At 50.0% G+C, this 25,866-nt stretch overlaps 1 protein-coding gene across 15 annotated transcripts in view; it reads right to left on the bottom strand.

Moving 5' to 3' along the window:
• ACOXL (acyl-CoA oxidase like) overlaps nucleotides 1-25,866 on the bottom strand; it is a 360,428-nt gene that overhangs the window by 55,073 nt on the left and 279,489 nt on the right. For 6 of the 15 annotated variants that reach the window (XM_070235145.1, XM_070235143.1, XM_070235140.1 and 3 more), the window contains 2 exons: nucleotides 23,731-23,818; nucleotides 7,070-7,140 (listed from right to left, as the gene is read on the bottom strand). In XM_070235145.1, the coding sequence (XP_070091246.1) occupies nucleotides 7,070-7,140; nucleotides 23,731-23,818 (159 nt within the window). Of the gene's footprint in view, nucleotides 1-7,069; nucleotides 7,141-16,923; nucleotides 17,187-17,448; nucleotides 17,594-17,862; nucleotides 18,054-23,730; nucleotides 23,819-25,866 lie in introns of those variants that run through there. The other 9 variants (XR_011425932.1, XM_070235142.1, XM_070235148.1 and 6 more) reach the window with 7 other exon arrangements.

Genomic DNA, 25,866 nt, shown 5'->3' with positions numbered 1-25,866 from the left:
AGGCAGCGTCCCACATGCCACAACTAGAAGAACCCACAACGAAGAATACACAACTATGTACCGGGGGGCTTTGGGGAGAAAAAGGAAAAAATAAAATCTTAAAAAAAAGCTCTCTAGGTGAGCCACATACTAAAAGTCATAAAAATCCATTTAAAAAAAAAAAAAAACAAAATAGGCATGGCTAAGTGTATGTGAAGAGGGATTGTGGCAGGTATGTGCAGAGGGTCACCGAAATAAGCCTTCCGTTGACTTATCGTGGAGCCTGAAAGTCTATCATTAGGCATTTATTCCTTTAAGATAGAAAGTTAGTCCTATGCACTAAAGATCACTTTCCAAAATTAAAGCTTCACTGGGGCGGATAGTTGTCACTGAGATTGGGGGGCTTGGTTTCAGAGGAGCCCTGTAGAAGGGCCTTGGCACTGGCTGGGAACTTGTGATGCAATACCAGGAATGAAAGAGGGAGGCATTCCCGGATCTCAATGGCACAGAAGTACAGGAATGAGAGAAAAACATTTATTGCTGGAAGACTAGGCCTGGAAGTTGATTTCTATGTCATTAGTAGCTCTTTTCTCTTATTAAATATGAAAAAAATGGAAACATATTTTTCAAGTGAGCCAGGCACTAGAAGAGAACATTCTTGGCACATAATTGGCACTCAGTGACATTTGTGGAACAGCTTATCTGAGGAACACTGTCAGTCACACGCTCCCTTCTTTCCATGTGGCTCTAGCTTGCAAAGAGCAGAGAAGGTGGCAGGAAAAGAACAGGGTGTAGGGGCTGGATTTCAACTCCGCAGACCCCTGCCACCCTTCATGATCTATGCTAATGGAATTCAAAGAGGGACTGACACTAGTCACCCTGGACTGAGTCTGGAAATGCAGTCAAGCCCCAAATGAGAAACCTTTTCTTCTGTGTAGGAGGCCCAATCCCATGACCAGCCCCAGATGACTGAGCGATGGCTGTGGGCACATGTGGTGCCCACACAGGATGTTTGCTCCTGCCTGTTGCTCAGGGGCCCAGGACACTCTCAAAGGCAAGGGGCCACAAAGGGGTCCGCGGGTATGAAAGGGCCACCTGCAGAAAGGACGTCATGGTCCTCCTGCGCTTGACAGGAGGTGCTTATCATTAACTCTTGGCTGCTAGGCTTGGTGCTCAAACCAGCTACCACCTACAGAAGCTGAGAAAAGGAAGAAAAAGCAGTTAGAATGCAGGAAAGAGGGAAAAACCCCACCCCGCCCACTTGACAGGCTCAAACTGCTGCTGCCAGCCGCCTGTAAGGCAGGGACAGTCCCTTGCAAATGCCCTGCTTAGACGGGCTTGCTGTGGCGAGCACCCCATCAGAGCTGAAGGAGCTGAGGCCTTCTCCAAAGCACAAAGCAGACAGAGATCCTGCGAGGATGTGCAGGATGGAGCACGTGGAGGGGCACGGGCGGGTGTGGCAGAAAGAACCTTCGTGACAATGCCAATTTCAGGAAGCCTAGATAACCAGCTTGCTGGGGTGTCTCTACACTTTCTGGGGGCAGGTGAATCAGCTGAGTGCTCATGTGGAAAATGCCCTTTCTCCTCCACACACAGCCATTCCCGCGCTCAGGGAAAGTCACTTTTTTCTCACGAAAACTCTCAATCCTCACAGCCCAGGATTCTGTCAGGCTAGGAGAAAATGCCCCGTTTCTGGGAAGAAGTTGTATTTTGTAAACTTGGAAGACTGAAGGGTTGGGGCATGTTGTTCACGGGGGAACTTTTGGTTTCAGGAAGGACTCGAGTGTGTCCAATTTCCTAGAACATCATTAGACAGAGAAAGGGCTGGATCTGGCCAGACCACAGTGGCAAGAAGACGTGTGGGAGGCAGGCTTGGTGGGCTTCCTGACAGAAGTGCCCAGTTTCCCCTGTGCATTTTGGGGCAGCATTAATACATGGGGGCTTGTACGAAATGCTAAGGAAGCTTCAAGCAGCGCTCCAGCCCTGTGCATCTCCCGTAGGTAGAGCCCCGCCCTGGGGAGTTGCCTCTGCAGATTTTCTACACCTGGGCCTCAGCACCTGGCAACTGTGCCCACCAACGCTGATGGGCCCCTGCACGTGCCGGCTGGGCAGACAGCAGATACTAAAACTGCCCTGCTGTGTCTTCAGACCAAGGGACCATCTGCCTCGCCACAGATAGTCTGCCCCCTCTGCCAGCACTTCACATGGGCCGGAGCATCATTGCTGCTGCTGGGGTGACTGTCTGAAAGTTGGGGAACAGAGACTTAAGATGGTGCTATTTATTTTCATGCAGGCAGCTCAGCTCTTGCTACCGTTTTCTGCGGTAGATGTGGAATAACATCGGACCCCCACCTACAGAAAGGCCTGCCTTGAACTTCACGGGCTGCCTCTAGCCAGAGCCCTTAGGCAGAGTGGCCGAGCCGGGCCTGTGCTGGGGGTTGCAGAGTGGGGAACATTCTGGGCACTCATTCAGCATCACAGGAGTGGGGAAGCCCTGCTCTGGGTCAACCCTTGCTCTACTGTCTTGCTCCAGTTATAACAGATCAGTCAAAGCTCCTTTGGCAGCTCTTTCCCCTGACCTGGGGAGCAGCCTTTACCAGGAACGGCCACTTTCCTCTGAACATCCTCCTTGCTTTTCCAAGGGAGGCAGGGAGGCCCAGCAGGGCCTGGCCCCAGTTTTCATGCCAGTGAGGATCCTTGCTGGGGCTGCTGTCTCACACCCAAATTGGAAATGTCTGCTGCCAGGTGTGTACGAAACTCCCTGGAGAACAGAATGAGGAAGTGTGATCATTTGTATTTGATTTAGAAAATGACAGTCCAAATGCAGATTGGCACCATGAGGCCTGTCTTCCTGCCAAGTTCCATCACTGAAAAGAGGGCACAAGTTTTAAGAGGAGACAATCCCGAGGGATTGGATGCAGGGAGCATGTGGACCAAGAGCTGAGAGCAAAGCATGAAAGTCAAAGTAGAGCCATCTGATTGAGCGAGGGATTTTAGACTTGATTCAAAAATCAGCTAACCGCATGCCCTGGCTTGCCTGGGACACTCGTGGTTTATGCCTGTCACGCAAGCTTAATTTTTAATGGTGCCCCCTTCCACTCTCAAAAAAGCCCAGGTTTGGATGATAAGTCTGTGATCACCCTACTCCAAAGGAAAGAGTTATGGCTGGAAGCTAATCCAGAGAGAGACATGTAAGGGCGTGGGGCTCTGAGAGGGTCAATTTGGCTGAGCTGGAAGGAGAGAGACAGGCAGTAGAGGGCCAGCTTGGTTCCTTCTCAAAGCATGTTCAGAATCACAGTCTTGTAGGCAATGTCCAGGCATAGATTCACGGAGTGCGGATGCTGGAAGGGTCTTTGGAGTAATCTAATTCACTTCCTCTTTTACCAGAAGTGGATCCTTGGCTAAAAGAGATAAAAGTGATCTGCCCAAGGTCACACCTGGTTCCTGGCAGAGTGGGGACCAGACTCGCCCCTGGGGGATCAAGCCTGGGACGGAGGGAAAAGGATGACTCTGAAAGATGCTGCAAAGGAGCAACCGGTGCACTGCATCTAGCATGGCAGCCCCGGGCAGGGGAGGGTCACAGACTGTCCCGGGTGCTGAGGCTGAGGCCTGAGCACGGAGGTGGGTGAGGTTCAGACCTGCTGAGCATACTTGGGAGCGGGCTGGAGCTTAGGTCCGGAGTGGGAGGTGGAGCTGAGGGATAAACAGGCTCTCCAGGGTAGTGACCGTGATAGCAAGGGACTGAAGAGATTCACTGGCCAGTAGAACTAAGAAGGAGCGAAGAAACAGGTAAGTATGGAGAGGAAAAGCGAATGGGGTCAAATAAGTAATTCAGAGAATCTACATCTTTTCTGTGGTTCAAACTGTAGTGCAATCTCGCTGCGAGGCAAGCCCTAGCAACAGCTGTCTTAGCCCTCCGCGTCTCCTTCCTGGCCTCTTCAGCTGGCTGCGGTGGTGGGAAAATCATAGCTCAGGAACAGCCTCGATCTCTACTCGGTAGATGGGAAAACTGAGTGTCGGAGAAGCCAGCTCCCTCCTGGCTTATGGTTCTCTCGGCAAACGGGGTGTGATTAACAAGAAGCCACGAGAGCGATTCCACTGCCAGCCACAACACATACAGCACAGCTTGTGGTTTCAGCACATCTTACCTCCCATGTGGCCCTGGTGTGGCGGAGGGGCGAGGTGGTAGATTTTTCTGTGAATCTACTTATCCGGGTGGAGACCCCAGGAAGAAGCCCAGCCTAATGGTGCAGAGACCCTGGCTTTCTGGTCCCCGTTCTACTGCCTGCTAACTAGCAGTGTGACGGCAGAGAGCCGCTGCTCTTCCTCTCCCCAGCTCTTCTTGGTTGTCAGATGAAGCCTCTGGCCTCTGCTGTCCCCACAGCCCTGCACTCTGGGTCTGTATCTCCAGGGGTATCTGACCTTGGCTCAGCCTGTTATCTGACGTTGGCTCAGCTGTGTGTTCATCTCTCGCCTCTTCTCTGCAGTCCACGTGGAGAGCACCCTCACAGATCTGAATGACATATTTGTCCTCAAGCCTCCATTATCTCTGACAACACAGGGAGGCAACAGGATGCAGGCGAAATGTCATTTTACAGCATGATATTTGGTCCAGATCTGCAGTTTTTGCCTGAGACAACTTTTCACCCAGGGAGGTCGAGTTAAAGATTTAAGTTTGTGGCAGATAATCTGCAAAGGACTAGCTCATCCAAGTAAACACATACCGGACTGCAGGCAAATTGTGATCAAGATGACCTCCTGTCACCCTGAGCAAGTTCTCCCACAGCTACATAAGATCTACAAAAATCCCGCAACACCATTGTCACACTCACACAGTACTCTCTGATATGTGACATTAAAAAACCTCAGTCTCCTGAAAACAAATCATAAAATAGTTTCAGTATATATGAACAGAGCACACTTTTTGTTCAGTGAAACTTCTTTGATGATGCCTGTTCAAATACCTGCAAACACTGAGAAAACACCCACAGACAGCGTCCCCACTTGCCACAGTCACAGAGTCTGCAGAAACCAACAGGGAAGACACAAAATATCGAATGTCCCTGAAATCATGCACATTTCAGGACACCTCAGGCCATGTTAACCTTCCTCTCCCACCCCCAACTGTTAGTTTCTTTCTTTCTTTTTTTTTTTTGAGGAAGATTAGCTCTGAGCTAACTGCTGCCAATCCTCCTCTTTTTGCTGAGGAAGACTGGCTCTGAGCTAACATCCATGCCCATCTTCCTCTACTTTATATGGGGGAAGCCTACCACAGCACAGCTTTTGCCAAGCGGTGTCATGTCTGCACCTGGGATCCGAACCGGCGAACCCTGGGCCGCTGAGAAGCAGAAAGTGCGCACTTAACTGCTGTGCCACTGGCCCGGCCGCCTGTTAGCTTCTAACCAAAAGTTTCAGAGACGCCAGCTGGAGGCAGAATGAGAGTCTGCAGGAAAGTGGGAAACTGAGAGAAGGATGCTTTTGGTGGCATCTCTTTCTACCCTCTTGCTATAGACATGATGTGGCATCCCAAGGCAGGCAGGCCACGGGGACAGCTGGAAGCTGCGCTGGAGTTCTGGTTTCCTGATGCTGGGTTCCGTGGTCTGCCCCAGCTCCCCACACTGCTTCTGAGACACCCACATAACTCCCACGTGGGGCTCACTAGTGGTACCAAGCAGCACACAGGCAGGTGTTCAGCACACAGCAGCACAGTGGAGAGGGGAAAATGGGGCAGAGATGGACAGTGGGAGAAGAACAAGAGAGAAGCAAGAAGGAGTGATGGTAGGAAAAAATGCTAGACAGAAGAATGGGAAGAAAGGGCCGAAAGCCTGTGTCCCCAGCAACTTGAAGAGTCACTAGGGGTAAAGAGATGAGTGTCTTGGTCCCAAAAGCTGCTTCAAGGCCACAGAAATACAGCCGGTATATGGAAGGAAAGGTCCTTGGGGAATGGACCTCAGGGTGGGGAACTGAGAGCTAAATGTGGAAAACTTCAAAATACCGAGAAAAGCTTATGTGCCTGAATTTATGCCATTCGAAGTTGATGTATTACACCCAGGACTCCGGTGGACCAGGTCTTCCAGACGAACCAACATTTGTTATCAGTACTTCTTTATTACAAAATTAACATCACTGAAAACTTAGAAAAAAAAGACAGACCAAAAATATCACATCTTAGGCAAATGAGTTGAAAATCCCTTATAGTTACACCCTATTTTTTCCACCCATTTCTAAAGTCAGAGGACACCTGGTATGGTGTTTAGGTAAAAAAATGCAATTCCTAGTACAGGCGGTTTCCTGATGGTACAGGAATTGAAATGACATCACGGAAATGCGTATGCCTCAAGGTCAGTCTAAATACAGATTCTAGGTGAAAACACGAGTGTTAGTCACTGGTGGAAAAGTGTGTGTGGATGTTTGCGATTTGTTGTTATTTTCTGTCTTCTGCCTTCAAAGACAAAGTTTTAATTAAATGCATGCAGGCTGCTGGCCAGGTTTCCCCCACCTTTGGCTCACCTAGAGGCACAAACTTAACCTAGGTTACACCACACCTGTGCTCCTTTGTCATTCGGCAGCAAATAAAATGATTGATACCAAGAAGAAAAGAAGTTTGTCTTCCACTCAAAGGCAAGGAATCTATGACATAAGATGCCCATTCCAGTGGTTAACACGAATAGCCTAATTTGTGTAGCCTTCCCCACAGCCACGAAGGTGAGGATGCAGCAGACAAGAGCATACGGAATCCTTTGTCTTAATTAAAAAGTACGGTGAGAGCCAGGGAATTTGGCCAAGCCTCATAAATCTCCTAAAAGAATCAAGACTCTGTCAGATAAGCTTAAATAGAAGCAACTGGGCCCTCTGGAGAATTACACAGATTCCCCGCTAGCAGGTGACACCCACTCTCCTGTCACCGTGCTCGCTCTGTGGGTTCTCATTAACCAGCAACCTTCCTACCCACCGACGACAAGTTTATCCCCACGGAGCACAAAATTCAGAGATGATAAATACACTCCTGCTTGTAAAAATGAACCTCTCCTCAGGGCAATAAAAATGCTGTGAGCCTTTAAGGAAGGCAGTACCTTGTCGGAGAACCTACCTTCATTAACAAGGCCTGGTCCTCTTGGTCGGGACAGCGCCTCACTGCCAGCGAGAACTGCTCTAAAGTAACTGAAAAGGAAGAAATAGAAAGGGTGAGTGGCCTCCCTCTGGACCCTGAGCAGCCCTGGTGTGGAGGAGAGCACTGTGGTTAGAGCAGAAACAGGTGGCGTGCTATCCATCTTTTCCTGGTGATATGTGCAAGGGGACAGAGCCTGCCCCCAGGAGGGCAGGGCCAGCACACGGTGACTTCTCCACCACTCTGAGCTGGGGTGATTGCAGCAGAGCACACGGCCACTACCATCAGCAAAGCTGCATCCTAAACCCCAGGGAGGTTCTGGGTTCAGCCACCATGTGGCCGTCCTGTCCCCGAGACCACACTGTGTGCCGGTTTCCTGTGACCTCCATCGAGAGGAGTCGCCTGCCTTTGTAAATCTGGCAGTGCTAAATTTTCTATCATCGCCGTCTTCCATCATGATTCCTATGGCTTTTAGTCTTCTCTTTGGATGAATGACACGGTCCTGAGTGTTGACTCAGGCCAACTCCACAAACTCCCCAAAATATTTCAAGTCGTGTTTCCCCAATCATCCTTCTCCAAAAGCATGGCGGAGAGAAACCCAAGAAGGTTCGCAAAAAACACTTAACGATCCACTTTAGCTGGCCATGAAAGCTCCAGGAATATTTATCTAGACGGTTTACACTGATTACATGCCCCTTCTCTATATTGGTGGCCCAGCTCTCAACAAAAGCTCCCTCGTGTGAGCACCCCTTTTTATTTTGGTCTAAATAAGCCCCAAACCACAGACCGCCTGCCCTGCACGCTGTTTTATCTGTATGTTTCACTCTGGAAAATGCTCCCATGAGTCCCTGCCGCCCTCAGATTTAAACCCTCTTCTTTCGACAGGCATTAAAGCTTTAACTCAGTTAACCCGTCTAGGGGAGCCCCTTATTGCCAGACTCAAAGCTGCGTTCACTCTTTACCTGTCATAACCCGTCACTGCCGATCCTGGGAACCGTCCTCCCTCTTGCCTTTGAGCAGCACAAAGCTCACCCCTCGACCAGAACCCCGCAGGTCCGCCCATCCAAGCACTCACAGCCATTGCCGCCCCGGGTCCAGCGCCAGCACCCACCATCCCCCGGCACAGGACCCGCCAAGGTAGGCAGAGCTCCACCAGACTCCAGACTGAAGGACCGTCTGACTCCATTGTCCTGACCCCAGTGACATATCTGGATGTCAACGCAGACAGACATTACAAATGCAGACATTTTACGGAGAATTAATCAGCCAAATGAATTTTCATCAAGTAAGCATGGTCTGGGTCACTTTTTTTGTGGTTTTCAGTGTTACTTATAAAATATAATTCCTTAGACAGTTTTCACCAATGACTGAATTACTCTGTGCTGTCTTAACTGTTGTCAGGTATATCTTGCACTGATTATTTCTTCCGAGTCTAAATTTTTGCTCTTATCCAGTCAAAATGTGCTCAGCATCATTAGAGGGGTCGGTGTTGGCAGCTTTACACTATGTGTTCATCCAGTTATCAACTGGCTAAAGCCTGTAATAATTACACAGAATCTTAAATGTTTTTAAAAAATAAAAATTGTTAAAAGCGCTAAGAATTGAAGCATGATACTTTGCCCATAAAAGGGGTTCAGTAGAAACTCATAGCACAAGGTAAGAGCCCGAGCTATGCTGACTTTATACAAATGCGTTTGCTCTCCCCCATTCCGAACACACCAGCCCGCGAAAGACCCCGGAAGCAACCACCCCCTCTCCCCGGACACTGCCATTAGCTTTATTTTGGATTTTTGCTGTGACGTAATTTGCTGTGACAAAATATTGAACTCTGACTGTTGTCTGAGGATGAGTAAAGAATAATCTACAAATACAGGAGCTTGGTTTTCTTTAGATGATCTTCCAGGAGGTGGCGATTTTCTTTGGTTTATGCTGTGACTGGGACCTTCTGTGGCAGAGGCCACGGAAATCTGAGCGCTTGCTACTTGTCTCCTTTGAGGGCTACCAGACTCTTGCCTTCACCTGTCCCCTCTCCACTCTCTGTGCTGGCCCACAGCCACACCTGCAGCTGCCCCTGACTGGACTCTGCTGTGAGATTTTTAGTGGTTCACAAGATGTGGCACCCTGCTGGGGCAGCTGTTACCTTGTCAGCTTCCACGCCTAGCCAGCCCCTTGCTGAACTTTCCCATTTCTGCGGTCCTGCCATCCACCAGCCACCAGGCCCAAATCTTTGACTCCTCCCTCACATCAGCAAGCAAGCCTGCTGACTCTTCTTGCACGATGTCTCCAAATGCACCCCTTTCCCACAGCACAGGAGCCACTCTGACTCCTGCACAACCCCCTGACTTGGTCCCCAACCTTGATACTCAGCCCTCCTCTCCTGTCACTTCACCCACTGCAGCCACCATTGGAAACCTGGCACTGCCAGAGTTCCCCAGGCCTCCCCTCACCTCCCCAGTCTTAGCCCCTCTTCACTGGTGCCAACCACTCTCTCTGATGGCTCCTCACTGTCATTAACCCATGGCTTGGTCCTCAGCCCACGTGATCCCCTCCCATCTGCTCAAATCTACCTCTCTCCTGGACCCAAGTGGCGGAGCGGTCACTAGCACAGGCCTTGAACTGCACTCTGCCACTACCAGCCACACGTCTATGGACAAGTCACATGCTCTCGCTGAGCCTCAGTTTCCTCATCAGTCACATGTGGGGAGTGGTGCCCACCTCCTGGAGTTACTGTGAGGACCCAGGCAGAGGCCAGATGCCAGCAAACAGTGCCTGGCACGGAGTCAACACTCCATCCTGTGCCGAGAAGGAAGCTCTCTCAATCCTTTCTCCATCACACTGATTTCTTCCCTCGATGTCTCGGTGTGACGCATCACACATGGGGTTTTCGTTTCAAATCCTCCTTTGGTTTAAGGTGCATATGCAGCCCTGGTCTCGGGAGTGACACTGTGGAGTCTGTGGCCCCAGCAGACAGCCTGTGTCTTAGCCTGAACTTAGCTCTATGCACATCGTTTCCAACATGCCCAAAGTCACAACCAGTTTTGCAGAACTGGGCTGAAGTGCATTTGCGGGAATACGGGGCCACACAGATGCAGTTTTCCCTCGGCTGGCTGGCTCAGTATAACAGGGCGAGCACCTCTCCACCTTTTCCACACCAACAACAAAAGCCAACCTTGACAACCGGGGCCCCAACAGAAGCAGGGCACGCAGAATTCTGGGATGTTTCCCCACGCCCACAATGTCAGGGCGACGAGCGCGCTGATGCCAACAGTGGGTCAGCTCTCACCTCACCCACTCTGATGTCTACCCCTGAATCCCAAAGGAGGAAAGGGAGGCCACGCACGCCGTCCGGCAGCCGCTCTCGCCAGGCCTGCGTGGCCACCTTGCTGCGTTGCCTTATTCACTGACAGCTCGTGGTGAGCAGCCACAAGGTTGACATTTCACTCCCCTCCTCCTCCTCCCGTTGCGACTGAAATAGGAAAAAAAAACTCAAAATGAAAGCCTCTGTGGTATCTACTTTCCTCTACCTTTGTTGCTGATTCAAGGGGCTCCTGCCTCATGAGAAGAGGAGCCGCAAACAGGACCGATGGTAGGCAGGGTTCAGTGGGCCGCGCCGCCTTGAGAGACTCTGCAGAACTCGTTGTCTTGATTCCACGTTGCCTGCTTTAGCTGCTGGGAAGGGTCCCAATGTCATTCATTTTGGCGGCGGATGCCAAGGCTTCCACCTGCCTGAGGATGGCCTAGCTGTCCTTGGTTCAACCTTTCCACCTTGTGTGACAAAAATATCAGCCTGACACTAGTGGGAGAACAACAGATTTTTAGATAACAAGTAGCTTTGAGGGTGGGGAGGGGAGGGAGGAGGAAGCATAGAAAAACTGACCTGATTGAAGTAAAAAAAAAAAAAATGGTAGTTTGGGAGAAAAAAATTACAGGCCAGTATGAAAGACATACGTCTCCCCTTCTGAACATGTGCTGCTGTGGGCCAGGGCATAAATTCTGCTCAACAGCCTCACCCCCTGCAGCCATTTCTGAAAGGCAGACAGGACTTTGCAATATGGAGATCCCTAAAATGCAGGGAAATGGTTGTACCTAGAAGAGCTTTCATTATGACATGTCCATGCAAATAAGGGGGCAAAAGTAAGACAAACCAAAAGCACAAGAGCATCTGACCTATTGTTCTCTTTGAAATACGGCTGGCAACGTTGGGGAACTATCATTAAGTTAGCAGGCACAGTTGACCTTGACGTAGGACCTAGGCGGCTGTGTTGCTCAGAAATCCTGTCTTAGAAAGTTCTTCCAGCGTCTCTCTCAATCCCTGAGACAGGGCCCTGGGAAATAAGGGTCGGCCCCAGGCGCCAAACCTTAAAGAGTCCAGCTCTGGTATTCCTCTGGCTGGAGCCATCCCCACGGGGTCACGGGGGAGTGCCCACCGGAGCCCACACTCCACTTCTCCAGGTAGCCGGGATCCTGGGTTTCCTAGCCCAGGCAGCTCGAGCCTCTTGCCTGGGAATGCACTCCTCCTGGTGTGCGTACCTCTAGACCAACAGCGTGGCCAAGGGGCAGCTGCTGGCAGGGGTGTAGACAGACCTTGGGTGTCTAGCCTGGAGGATGCACATGTGGGATGGAGCTGGGGGTCGGGACAGTGGATGAGGAGGCAGGATGCTTCTCCCCAAGCTGCAGAGTTCACGAAACTTGCAGGAACCCGAGAATTCTAAATTTGAACCTGGCCTTCTGGATGAATGAAGCTACACTTGCCAACCCTTCTGTGGCGCCAGGGGCAGCGGGACCCACACCTCTGCCCAGTCCTGCCTCTCCCTGGGGCCTCGAGGGTCAGGCTCACCTGGTACCCACGCCCAAGTCTCCCGACCAGTGGCCCTCTGCTTATTCTGTGGTACAAGGTGGAACATGGTGGTGGCTGTCCCTCAGCTCTCTCCTGTCACCTGTGTGTGACAGTGGTGCTCTCAGCTTATTTTGCAGAACTGTCTGTCACTCTGGGCTTCTGAAGTCCCCCACCCACCTCTTCTTCTCAACATAACAGGGAAATGTTGAAAGAGCGGGTGAGAGAGCAAGAAAAGGCTTCGCCTTTGCAGAAAGAACTCTAGCTTTGTTTTCAGAATCAACACACAGGGCAAACAGGGACTTTTCACTTCTTGGCAACTAGCAGTTGTGGCAGCTCCAGCCTCCTGCCCATTGAGACGTGGTGAAAGGGTGTGGGGCTGGCCCTTGGGGGCCCTCTAGGCCAGGCAAGGGCCGTGGCTCCCTGCCTGCTCTGTGCCCCCCCTGCCCCAGCCGGCTCTGTTGTGGCTGCTGGCCCAGCAGTGCCTGCCCGCTCCTCGCTCCAGCTCCCACGATCCGCTCCAGAGAGCAGGCAGGGCACAGAAGGAGCAACTCCCCCTTCTCCATGAGCACGTCTGGGAGCGTGACAGGAGCTCAAAGGGTGCCTCTTCTCTGGAACCAAGTCTCAGCACATTTTCGTCCTGAGTACTGGGACCACAGCACCTCTTAAGGGACAGCCTCCTCCAGGTTGGGGATGGGACCTCTGCTTCTCCAATGCAAATGCTCCTTTCAGCTCCCAGTGCCACTGCCTCTTTGCGGATCTTTGGCCTCCTGCTTGCCGGCCACACTCATGTGCTTTGGTCTCTACCCTCCACCCATCACCACCTGGGTCTCTTTCTCCAATGTATCATGGGCCCTGGGGCCAAGAAGATTTCCTTCAAGGGAGCCTGGGTGTGAGGGTCACTCTCCAGCTCAGTCCCTTCATCGGCTTCCCATTGTCTGTCCAGCAAAGCCCGAGCTCTGTAACGCAGCGTTCAGCACACCCATCGCCCTCTGCAGCCCACCTTTCCAGTCTCCGTCTCTCAATATTGTTTCCCGGCCTCTCCCCCGAACTCTGCCCTTCTGGTAGAACAGGGGCCTTGGCATTCCCTGAACAAGCCCTTCTCTGTGTCACCTTCACCTTTGTCCACGCTGTAGCCTCCTCCCAGAAGGCGCTGCCACATTTCCAACTTTGGGATCCTATTCGTACTTCAAGACCCAGTACCGAGGGACATTCTGTGAGACTGTTTCGGAGTCCTGTGATGTCTGCAGGCTCCTTGTACCTCTCACAGGCTCATCACCTTCCCCTTGGGTTCACATCTCATTCCCTCTACTACATTGAAAAGTGTCATTTATAACCCTCGCCCAAAGTCTTGCAAATCAGAGGTCCTAAAGACTTTGTCAGCAAATAAACTAACAAGTCTTTTTTCCCCCCACTCCTTTGAAATCTGCAAGAACTCTGCCCACAGAGGAGGAAAGTGTGGATTGCAGAGACTGCACTTCTCTAGGCAGGCAAAATGCCAGTTTGGCCAGGCCCTAAGATGGGAGCAGTGATGGGGTCTCGTTGACATCTTGGAAGGCTTGATCCTAGTCTGAGCCATGGGAGCGAGAGGTGGATAGCTGGCGGCCAAGTTCTACATTTGGGCAGTTCCGGCAGGGAGGGGGGGAGGGCTGTGAAGGGCCAAACCCTGTCTGCAGCATCAGGGCCCCGGGAGGGAGTGGCTTCCCTCCATCCAAGCATGCAGCCTTGCAGGTCCGTCTTATCTTTCTTCTCTGGGTTCTTTCCTACGAAGCTGGTCATGAAGGAGAGCCATCTGTGGTCTTTGGCTCAGGCACAAAGTCACAAGAGGGAGCACGCTCGTCACCGACTTGCCGGGGTAGAGCCCTTTCACCCTGGGGCAAACGTGGCCGTTCACTCAGGGAGAGAGGAGGGCGCAGCTCATGCAGACTCCGCTCTCTGGAACCCACGGTCTTCCCATGTGCAGGCAGGCTGCCTACCCTCAGATGGATGGAGCACTTCCTCACTCAATGTGGCCCTGTCTCACTATGGTCAAGGGCTGCTTCCTGGGGTCTGCTCTGCACAAAGAGGCAGGGAGAGAGATGTCCATTGGAGGTGGCCACTATCGCCCTATCTTCTCCCTTCCCCATGGGACTGCCCACCCACCGCACATCCCCTCGCATCTGCCTGGAAAGACCTGTGACAGTGACACTCAGCTGGAGGTCACTTCTCACCCCCCACCAATCCATCAAGAGAACAGGAGTCCACCAACTTTGGAAAACCAATTGCTGTGGAATCTGGATAGAGCACTTAAATCATGAGGCTAATGGACAGGACGGCTGTGAGCAATGGCCTGGGACATGGCATTGACTCCCATGTTCCACTTTGGGGGGATGCCTCTCTCAATTTGACATGGTGCTCTTGCCCAGGACTTGGAGATCTCTGTGTCCCTCAGGCCTCTCTGCCATTCCCCTGTCATGGCATCTCACTTACAGACCCCAGGTTCCCCACAAGTCACATGTCCAAGCTGAATCTGATGCTGTCTGCTCATCTCTACCTTGGTGCCAGAGCCCTCCCTTGTCACTCTTCATGTTTCCTCCTACCTCACCCTTCACATCCCATCACTTTCAAGGTCTTGTAGATTCCTTCCCATAACATCTCCAGAACCCTCTCCTCTGTTCCAGTCCTGCCGCCATCTCTTCTCAGTTTGTATCCTCGTTGCTCCCTCCTGGACAGGCTCACCTGGTCTCCCTGGTCCCAATTCCCCTCCACATCATAGCTGCAGAAATCTCCCTACAGCCCCAATCTGGTCCTGCCTCCCCCTACTCTAAATCTTTCCAGGACCCCCACTGACTGGAGCTTGGCAGTGAAAGTTCCCAGACTCGGCTCACAGGCCTTGTGGGACCCTGACTCTCACTGTCCATGTTTGCCCTGCACTCCGGACACACCAAACCACAAGCGCTTTCCCAAACCATCCATGCATTCCATGCCTCCTATTTTGCTTTTCTTTGGCTTGTAATGCCCGTTCCACCTTTTCAATACAGGTAAATCCAACCAATCCTTCAAAAGGCAAGGTCTCTACTGCTGATTGCTCTGCCTGGGACTTAATGGGGAGCCATGTGGACCCCACACACTGGGTCTGACTTAAGTCTCTCCTGTGTTCTCCCAGAGCACCTGGTCTACGGTAACCCTGATCCCAGCTCTGACTAACGCTCCTTGAGAGCAGGGGCCATTTCTTACTGGATAGTTCATCCCCAGCACTTAACACAGTTCTTGGCACACAGTAGGCTTTCAACACAAGCTTGTTGGATGATGATGGGAGAATAAAGGAGTAAACAAAGAGCATTCTACGTCAGTATTGTTTCTGAAGGACAACTGAGTAGATGCTGGATTCTGGCGAAGCAGGTCCAGATTTGTTCCTCATGGGGCATTCGGAATCTGAGATACAGAGCAAGTCTCTGCTTCCCACAGATCTTCTGCCATTTTGGTCCCACAGTCTGAGGCAATACCTTGATCCCACGCCTTAGGACCAACACGGTTTGCATGTTTCTTGCAAGAGGAAAGACCAAAGCACACTGAGGTCATCTTCCCACAGCTGCAACCAGCCTTGTACAGCTGGGACCTGAGGCGCCTCTGGTGCTTAAGACAGGACCTGAGTGTCTCCTTAACCAGCTGTTGAAAAAAGCTTTCTATAGCAATTATCAGAACAGCTCAACCACATGGCCATGGTCTGGAATGAGTTTGCATCAAATTTAATTTGTCTTAAACTTCTCCAGAATTAAGAACTATAAAATATGCACAAGGAAAGAATAGTCACTGTATCAAGAAACTGTATTACATCTTAAGAACCAGCTATTTTACAAAGCCTTTCTTTTCTGCCATGTTGTTTTCTTGACTAACTCACTTTTTTGGTTTATGCACTTCTATCCTCCCGTTCATAGGAAGAAGAGGTTAGGTGCCATCTGGACTACAGGTCCTTTGGGCTGCACTCTTGGACACAGCATAATTTTCACCTAGAACTAAAGAAATCTGTTGGAATTTTATTGTCCAGGCTGGCAACGAAGAGAGAATTTCTGCCTGATTTTCAGGGGGGAAAAATCACAAGAGATTCATCGATCTCTACTTCCAATGATGTGAAATGAAATTTCCCCATTGAGTATTCAATATCCTCTTTGCCTACCAGCTCAGGGGGCCTCAGGGCAGAAAGGAAGGTGAGATGCCCATGAAAACCTCGCTTTTGGTTATCCTGTGATCATTTTCCATCTAACACTCTATGCCACTTTAAGCATAGAGCAAACCTTGTTAAATGATTATATCTCAGGGGATTAAATGCCTTTTTTTCTTTTCAGTTCTCACGTTTCTGAGTAAAAGCCATCATTTTCAAGTTAATAGAGCATTGTGTTTTGTCTGCAAATAAAATCTCATAACTCATCAGCAAAGAGAGAGGTAAATTCACGAAAAGGGAACACAGCAGTATTTTTCGTGCTGACATTTGGAATGGACGATAGGTTAAAAATGATGTTTTTATCTCTGGCGATTTATCAAACTCCAGATTTCATAAACGATAAATAGATGCACCAAAGAAAGAATCCCTCATCTTAATACTTCATTTTGACACTTATAGTATCTAAAAAGCATGTATATTGACAATCTCCCCTCCGAAAACTCAATAGTCACCATTATTTACACATTAAATTCTTATTTTTAAAACACGCTGAAGTGAGAACATACCAGGAGACATCTTTAAAGAAAATGGTCACATTTGAAACACACGGATTATTTATAGACAAAAAAACTCCAAGAGCTGAAAGAAAATCTGGCTGTCAACAGGCAGTTGCTTTTTCTACGTTTTTCTGTAGTTCGTTTTGGTTTCTGTGTGGGTGGCTCATGTGAACTCAAAGGTTATTTGCTAAATGTTTTGTGAGATTAGAACACGCTGTCCTTTAAAACCTAAATTTAAATTTACATTTATTGCAAATATGTTTAACTTTATAATACAGGATCGTATTTTTACGTAAAATCATACCTAGAATTGTTATGATAAGAGTTCCTCTGCTTCTATTTTTATTTGCAGTTTAGAACGTCGTCTTCTAATTCATAGTCCTAGCAGAAAACTCACAATGTAGAGGGACGCAGTAAAAAATTATTTCTTTTTCACTTTTTATGTTTCTTCCACCTGCCAACTTGGGTACTGATTAACCTGATTTGGAAACGACTTAGGTGCTGAAGCTGTGAAGTCAGTGTGGACTGCAGATCAGATCCTCACGGTATGTCACTTTCCATGTACCTCTGTCACACAGTGGAAACAAAAGAGCAAAAAATCATGTTTAAAAAGTGGGGAGGGCTTATTTTCCTTGCCACTTTAGCAACATTGAGCTACCAGATTCAGCCCAACCAGCACTTAGGGGCTCCACAAGGTGGGCAGAGGGCAACAGTCTGCTGTGATTTGAATCCTCCTTCTGCTCTGTGACCCTGGGCAATTTACTTAACCTCTCTGTGCCTCAGCTTCCTCAGGTGGAAATTGGGTAGATAGCAGTCCCTTCCTCCTTGCCTTGGTGGGGGAGTCACGAGTGCTCCATCCATCATATTTTGTGCAGAGCTTGATGCTCTGAGCCCTCCCTGGGAGTTAGCTCTCCTCAGGATCATAGGCCCTAGCACTTCTTCATGTGTTTTCTCATTTAATCCTCACAGAAAGCCTGTGAGATAGAAAGAATAAGAAGCATTATTCAGGCACAAACCCAGTAAGAGGAGCGAACAGCAGGCTAACTTTAATGTAGGAAAGTATGTGTTAAAGAAATATACAAAAACCCCTCTGAAAGTTCCAGAACGCTAGAATTCCCGTTCTCTGGTGTTCATCCGTAGGGAGGAAAGCTGGGGGAGTTGGGGAGGGAGGGCGTCACTCAAAACCTGATGCCTAAAAAGGCTTTCTGAGCAAAGCTTTGGGGTCAGCCCGCCCTGGGGCAGGTCCTAGCTCCACAACTTATCTGTACGGGGTCTTAGGCAACTGCTCACCCCTCCCAGCCTCAGTTTCCTCAGCAGGCTTTGTGAGGTTGTGGACATTAAAGAAATGACAAGAGCCAGCTCTCTGTGTGGCCCTGGGACAAAGGAGAGGCTCCATCGACGGAGACGGCAGTGTCATTACAGTCGGCAGACATCCTGGGACACGAAAGACAAGTGACATCTGATTAGCACCTGGGTCGAGCACAGCAGCTAAGCTCTGTTCGTCACAGTCCTCCACAAAGCAACATCGCTCAAGAACCAGCCTTCCCTCTTTCCTTCTGTCCCCCTCTTCCTCGTGCAACAGAATCCTCAGGTCATTTGTCATTAAACTAGCTCATAAATCGTCACCTCCTTCAGAGGGCAGTGAGTTAGCAGAGTTCCCTGAAGACGGCCTTCTTCGGAGACATGCTCCCAGGTTCTGGGGTGATTGAGGCTCTCGGGGGCTCAGGCCTCCAGCAAGGGCAGTGTGACAGCACTTCTTGAGAAAACAGCACTTGGGGTCTTAGGGTCTGGCTGATCCAAACTGTAAGTTCATCTATGCGGTCGTGGGGAGAAAGCAAGACTTTGGGGGAGAAACCCCTACATCATGACGATAGGTGCAACCTGCATGGCGTCATGGAAGAGTTCTTCCCTAGACACATGCGCACAGACTCAGTGACGCCGGGCGCCGTGCTCTGTCACACCAGCTTCCCGTGTGGGAAAGGCCAGGAATGGGGTACGAGGTTGGGCGGGCTGCATTTTTACAACTCTCTCTTTTCTTGTGTCTATTTGCTGACAAGGCACAAAATTAAAATCTAATGTGGCAAAGTTGCACACTGTGCCGAGCGCTTACATGCTGCAATGCTTCGCGTTCCGTCGAATTTCTTCTTTATTTTAGGAGCCATCATTTATGTTAGTGCAAAGTACCACCATGTTCCTGTTTAAAATGGTCTCCGTCGCACCAGGTACCTCGCTCAGACTTCCGTCTAGCCTCCTCTCTCGCTTCTCTCCCTCCAAGCAACATTGTGCAAGTGCGGTGGGAAGATGAGTTCTCGCTCTCTTGTTTCCCTGTATGTTGCCACCTCTGGGTTTCCAGAGGGCGCCTCTCCATCGTCCCAGACTTCGGGCACTGGGGGCCTGGAGACTCTTGCAGAGCATGCAGAACATTCACATGGGCCTCTCCCAGCCATCAGGAACTCTGAGATGGAGACCCCCAGCGCCCAGGTGCACCTTTGCCCCTCAAGCACTGACGGGTCTGAGGTTCAGCTGTGTGATGGGGACAGAGGAAGCAGGAGATGTTCCTTCTCTTCCCCAACGTCAGAGTCTCCAAGATACTGGTCTGCAGGGGTCTGGGGGCAAATCATGCCTGCCCACTCTTGGCTCTCGAGCCCCCTGCCTGCTTCTTTGCCATTAGTGCTGTCAAGTGGATTCTGACTCCTATAGACCCTGTGGACAGCAGAGCACGACCCTGCCTGGCCTTTTTGTGCCATCCTCTCACTTCCTGCGCTGTGTCAAACAATGTGCCATTGCTATTCATAGGGTTTTCGTCGCCAATTTTTTTCAGGTGGGCGGCCGGGTCCTTCTTCTTGGTCTGTCTTAGTCTAGAAGCTCCATTGAAACCTGTCTACCATGGGTGACCCTGCTGGAATTTGAAATACCGGTGGCAGAGCTTTCAGCATCACAGCAACACACAGCCACCACAGGATGACAACAGACAGGTGGTGAGGTTCCCTGACCGGCAAATGAACCTGGGCCGCGGTGGTGAGAGCGCCGAATCTTAACCACTAGACCATCTCTGCCTGCTTTTAACACCCACATGTTTACCAGGTACTAGACAGGGAGAGAGGTCCGCAGCAGGAATGGTAGTACCCAAAGCTCCACGCTTCCTCAGACCACCCGCTCAGGGCACCCTGGGACGCTCCAAAGCTCGTCCCACCTGGCAGAGGGTGCCGAGGCCCAAGGAAGACACACGGGTTGTCACAGCCAACACAGTACCTGTGGCGTTCACCCTCCTTCCCCACCTCCCAGACCCCCACCTCCAGCCTAACAGCAAACCACTGCACAGACCCGTTATTCAAAGAACAAGACGTGTTGACTGGCAACTTCCGGTTCCACCCCAGAGGTCGGTTATGCCCTTCAATCTGGGGAGACTCAGGGTCCTGGGGACCTCTGGAATTGAGTGTAAAGGGACAACCAGTACCTAACCTCACACAGGACTTCTGGATGAAGCGGTGGCATTTTATTTTTCTGAGCTCACATAATGTAATGCACAGTCAAGGAGGGAGGAAGTATTTTCCCATCATTTCCTAGAAGATGAATGCCAAAGCCAGGACTGAATCAAGGCGAGTGTGGTCTGTGTAAAGAACAGACCCATTAACAACAGGGAGGAACATGCTGGTCCCAGGAAGACTATTAGGATGAGCACTCATGGATCAAATACAGAAATAATGCTCTAATAACGCATGCGATCACGTTTTTATTAACAAAGGAAGTCTCGTTTGGAAACAAAACATCCCTGAGGGAAGTCTGAAATTAATCCTCCGATAGGCAGAAATCCACACTGCTTATACATTCTAATTATCATTACAACCCGCTCTGAATGCGAACATTGCCCATTATTAGTCACTTTATTAAGAACCAGAAAAAAGACTTCCTACCGAACAATGAGAACCACTCACAAACCGTGAGAAGGAGAAAACCATGAGACAGTTCTGCACGGAGGTGGAGAACGGCGGATATAATTCATTTTATAAAAGTGCTTTGTTTCTCTTTTTTGTTTAGGAATTGGTACGCCCTTAGGGGTTCAGACACCAGCAGGCTTCAGAACTGCTCTTTCTAGGGCAAGATAAAAATGGGTACCATAGAAAAATAACAATTTATCATTGCAATGGTTACACCCCACTTCAGAAACCACGAGAGACTGCTTAACATTTTTACTTCAAACACGGTTTTCCTGAGTCTTTAGGTGACACACAGATACTGACACCGGAAGGAAGGCTTCTTCCATCAGTTCTTCATAAAAAGGGCTGGATTCTGAGTTTGTCACCATCTGGGTGACGCTGAGGTCTGTGCTTCCTTAGACTGACCCTTCCCCTCCTCCTTGGTGCTCCTGAAGTCGCCAATGGCAGCATCTGGGCCCCCAGTCACTGAAGACAGTGACCTTTTCCTTCTTGTCCCATCCCCTCGAGACTTCTGCTGGAGGGGGAGCGCACGATTCGAATGGAAGGACGTGCTGACCACATCCTCCCTGGGCGTGTGTGCTGAGCACTTTCCATCTGCTGGAACCCATTTGGTGTCCGCACAGACCTCCTCATGATGGAGGGGTTTCTCTGGTCCAAAACGTTCCCGGGATTTCTAGATGCTGTCATTGAACTCATGCTGATTATTTTCCTTCTGTTACTTTATACGGCCAAATCGTATAAAGATTTGCTGTTGTTGCAACATCAGATCCTTGATGTTTCTTCCTGACGTTAAGACTTCATACATTGGAGCCTAATCTAATCCTTCTCTTTTTCTTCCTCTTATGGAACAAGGATCTAAATGTTCCACTCTGGTTATGCGAACCAAGGTTTTTGTAGAGTAGTAACTAACGGCAATAAAAAATTTTTATTGAATGCTAACTATGGGTCAGACACTAAGGTAAGGGCTTTCAAGTTTCTTCTCAACAGCCCCACGAGGGAAATATCACATTATCTACATTGTGTAAATGAAGTTGAGACTAAAGCACAGAGAGGTTGATTAACTCACTCACAGTCACACAGCTGGTAGGGGTAAATAAAGCCTCTGAATTCAGATAACCTGACTCTAGAGCCCAAGTTTTCAACCCTCACACTAAGCTTAATTATGCTCTCAACAAGTGGGATGAGTTGCTAGAGGCATGATGGTCAGTGTTACTAAGGTGAAGGCATGAGTTCAGTGACTCTTTGATGCCCCCTTTCAAATTTAATCCCATCTCTGACTGTTCGGAAGCTTTCCACCTGGAGTCCACACGGTTCATCCTCGTGTCCTGGGAAGGACAATATCTGTGGTCAGTGTCCAGGGGAACAGAGGAGGAGCCTGGGCGCTGGGGCCAGAGCACCCCTGAGAGTGGAACCAGAGGAGTCCACTCAGAGCGGGTGAGAAGGCCTGGGACCTACTCGCCTGCAATATGAGAGTCTTGAGTGCTGTTTCATGTTCCAGGGAAGTTTCAGCCTGTTCAACAAATCTGAAAAATAACCCACCAACAGACAAGCGGCGGTTTACGTATCTTTCTTAGAGGGTGTGTTTGGTGCCGAGCACACCAGGACAGTCCTGGAAGTCAACTCTGGGATCCACCTGTGTGGCAGGCAGGCAGGTGAGCGTGGACACTCAGATCCCCCACCCAGGAGCTGTCCAGACAGCCAAGCTTCTGATTATCATCGATTCCGCATGGACAGCCCCCACGGAGAGGACGCAACACGGACCGAGGACTCAGCAGGCGGGTTTTGATTGGTGATGCTTCAACTGGCATTCTGGTTTATCTATCTGTCATTTTTGAGTTCGATGAAGGTGAGAGTTTCCCTGAGCCTCTTACGTGGTGGGTGCATAGACAAATGAAAATTTCTCGATCTTCAAGCAAGGGAACCCAATCCTGTTCCTTAATGACCCATGGGGAGGGAGGCTATTGTCCTTCCTCTGACCCTCGGGCCCTCTCCTTGCTCCTCCTTCCCTGCTCCAGGGCGCAGAAGGGGGAATCACTCGGAATCTGGGATGCTAATGAGGCCATGGTTACTACAGGGCGTGGTCGCTGGGTAGAAAGGCTGGCTCCAGGTGTGGTGCTCCTGTGGGCTCCCATCCCATAAGGGACCTGTGCTCTTGGCACATTCTCCTGAGCGTTCTCCTTCTAGTCTTTCCTCTTGAGCCCCTGGTCATGAGGCTGGCCAAGGTCCCAAGCACTGGACTGTGGGATGCAGGCATTTGTGGTTTGCTGGCTTGACTCGTCACAGAACCCATCAAGGAATTCCACCCCACAAGATGTGCCCGGGGACACTCTAGGACCAGGAGCCTGGCCTCGGAGCTGTGGTGGTGACCAAACCCAGCCCCATCTTCCCAGGGCGAGCAGTGCACCTGGTGTGATGGCAAACCCCACACAGCCAACAAGCACAGCGAGCGCCTTTCTCTTCAAACTTTCCCCCCAGTGGAGTAAGGGCATCGTGATGAATAAACTAATGATTCTTGAAGTTAAACAACAATTTCAAGAAAAAATTGCCACAATTTGCCATATCTTCATGGATCTTACTGTGTCAAGAAAAAATTCTTTGTTGTGGGGGCTGTCCGTGCACCGTAGTGTGTTTAGTGGCGTCTCTGGCCTCTACCCACCAGCATCCCCTGTTCAACTGTGACAACCAAAAATGTCCCCAAACATCACTGAATGTCCCCTGGAGGGCACAATCATCTCTGGTTGAAAACCACAGCTTTCAAAGGTTGAACTAGTTTCTTGCTAGTTTGGGGACTAGGTGTAGGTAGTTAGTCCTGGTGTTTGCAATCTCCAGGCAGTGCTCCTCCTCTATCTGTGCACTCACCCTCTGGTCTGGTTACTTGGGAATGGCAGTCATTGTTGGGCAGAGGGACACTGCTGGGGGCCCGCCATTTGCCAGCTGGCTCCCATCCAGCAGGGCTGGAGATTGTCGTGTTGGGTTAGGTGCGCTGTTCCCGGGGTTTGGCGTTGGGTTTTGTCGGTGTTGTTTGATCAGTAGTTATGTTATTTGGGGGCCCTAAATTCAACACGAGGGCTCAGACTGGGTGGGGACTGTTCCTTCTCTGCAGAGACTTATTCTTAGACACGTGCATCCCTCTGAGCCGCTCAACTATGAATACACAGCCAGGGCCAACTGACCTCTGTGGATGTGGGCCAGAGACAGGGAGGCAACGTGATGGAGACATGAGTTCCAGGCACTGAAAAAGTCCTCCTTCTTGGTCATCACCTGTCAAATGGACAAAAGGAAAACAACCACTGATGATACTCAGAGAATCAAACTGAGGACTTAGGCAGATGGCAAATACGCACATTTTCAAGACAACCGTAAGCGTGGGCATGTTGCAAGGCTGGCCTCTGTGACCCACAAAAGCTAGTCATTAGATGGAGAAATGTCATCAGAGTACTGTGAGCCCAGTTTATATGTTTGTATTGATTCCTCACACATATCAAACACGGCCACTACCAGCTGCCAGTTCTTGAGATGTAACAGGCGTTCCAGAAATGATTTGAAGGGGAAAGCACATACTCAAATTAAGGGAGCCTGTTCAATCTGGTCATTCGCTGCCTTAAGAATTCTAAATACCACAACTAACGACTCGCGTCTAATCCACAACAAAGCCAAGCCACCTCCCACCCTCCCTGTTTCCACTGCAGGCAGGCACTTCCATTTGTTTTCAAGTTGTTTCTGGAACGCCTGTCACATCTCCAGAATTGGCATTCAGGAACGGCCGTGTTCGATATGTCTGAGGAACTCACATCAACCTGGAATCTGGACTCAGAGGACGTTCCTATCATTTATTCATCTAACCAACAGCCTGTGTGGGTCTATTCTGTGTACAACATCTTTCCATCACTCTAATGAAGGGAATTTTTTTGCTTTGTTTTGTTTTTTAGTTGGAGGGGAGTGAGGAAATATCACAGGAATAAAATAAGAATGAAGAAAAAGCACGGAGAAGAGAAAGATGCCGAATCACGAAGCCGGCAGTTACAGTGATGGGGGTGGAGCCAAAGGCAGATTCTTATCTGACCCGAGAAGAGTGTTAAATTCAGCACTTCTGACTTTTCTTTGTATCTTCTTACCTTTCTTTGTTTCGAATGCCTAACGGTTTGATATTTAAACTTTTAGCAATTTTCTTTGCTCAAAGAAATAACACTCAAATAGAAAGTTCGACTCCGTGTCTCTGCTTCTCTTGGTTTTAAACTCACAGCCTGCGCGCTGTGGTTGGAGGGTAATCTCCCTCCCACGGTTCTCCAGTTCCCGCAGGGCCTGAAGGCCTCCACTTTGTAAAATCCCTTTGGAACAGAGTGCTTTGTGCTCCAATGGAAAAACAGGGTTGCAGCAAGCCTATGCCCATGTAGAATTGAGCATGATTACCTGTGGTAGCAGGCACAGTTTGGAGGACCATGTCACCCGTGCCTCGGAGTCCCCACCTAACCAGGTGTCGCATGACAGTCGAGGGAGAGGATAACATCTATGTTGCGCCCTGAATCAATATCTCTCTGCATTGGTGTCACAATTACCACTGAAAAGGTCAGGTGGAGATATGAAACTCTCAAAGGACAGCCTGCAGAATGTCTTCAGGAGAGGCGAGGACAAGAGCTGGCCAAATACTCTGGTCCCCAAACCCTACCCATCACTGTAGAGACAACGCCGGGAAATCCACACCAGGGCCCGGAGGACAGGCTCTCCTAAACATGTATTAGCTGTCCCCTACCATTACATGGGAGGGAGAGAGGCAGGATAAAATATTGTGCAGATGTGTCCAAAGAGAATCAAGGGCACTTTTAAATTTTTTAAAAACCCAGTGTGCAGATAAATCTTTCACTGCCCTGACTAGAGAGAACCAGGGACAGACAATTGGCTGCACAATGTAGAACCGTGCCTGAGGAAGGGACCTCAGATGGGAAAACCTCTCAGAGGGCCCTGTGCAAAACTTGCTGTGACTGCGCCCCTCAAAAAGCATGAGGCAAGAGGAAAAAGCAAGGGAAAGACCCCTTGAAGGCTGCCCGCCAGCTCCTAAGTGCTTTTCCTTATATGTCAACATCCCAGTGCTGCTGCAGGACCTGCTCGCTGGAGCAGGCTCAGTGTAACGTCATCCCTGCTGGCAAGTGTCCCCTCACCCCCACTCCCCAGGCGGGAAGGCTGGCCGGACTCACTCCCCACCAAAGGATGGCACCGAGGACTTGGGACATGTTGACAGAAAGGCAGCTTCACTAGGGCAGATGTCCAGGAAAGCGACTGATGAGAAGCCTGTGTCCCCTTGAATTAGAGTT

The sequence above is a fragment of the Equus caballus genome, chromosome 15 (assembly GCF_041296265.1).
Source record: "Equus caballus isolate H_3958 breed thoroughbred chromosome 15, TB-T2T, whole genome shotgun sequence".
In the NCBI taxonomy this organism is placed as follows: domain Eukaryota; kingdom Metazoa; phylum Chordata; class Mammalia; order Perissodactyla; family Equidae; genus Equus; species Equus caballus.
This window is presented reverse-complemented; position numbering and strand designations above follow the sequence as displayed.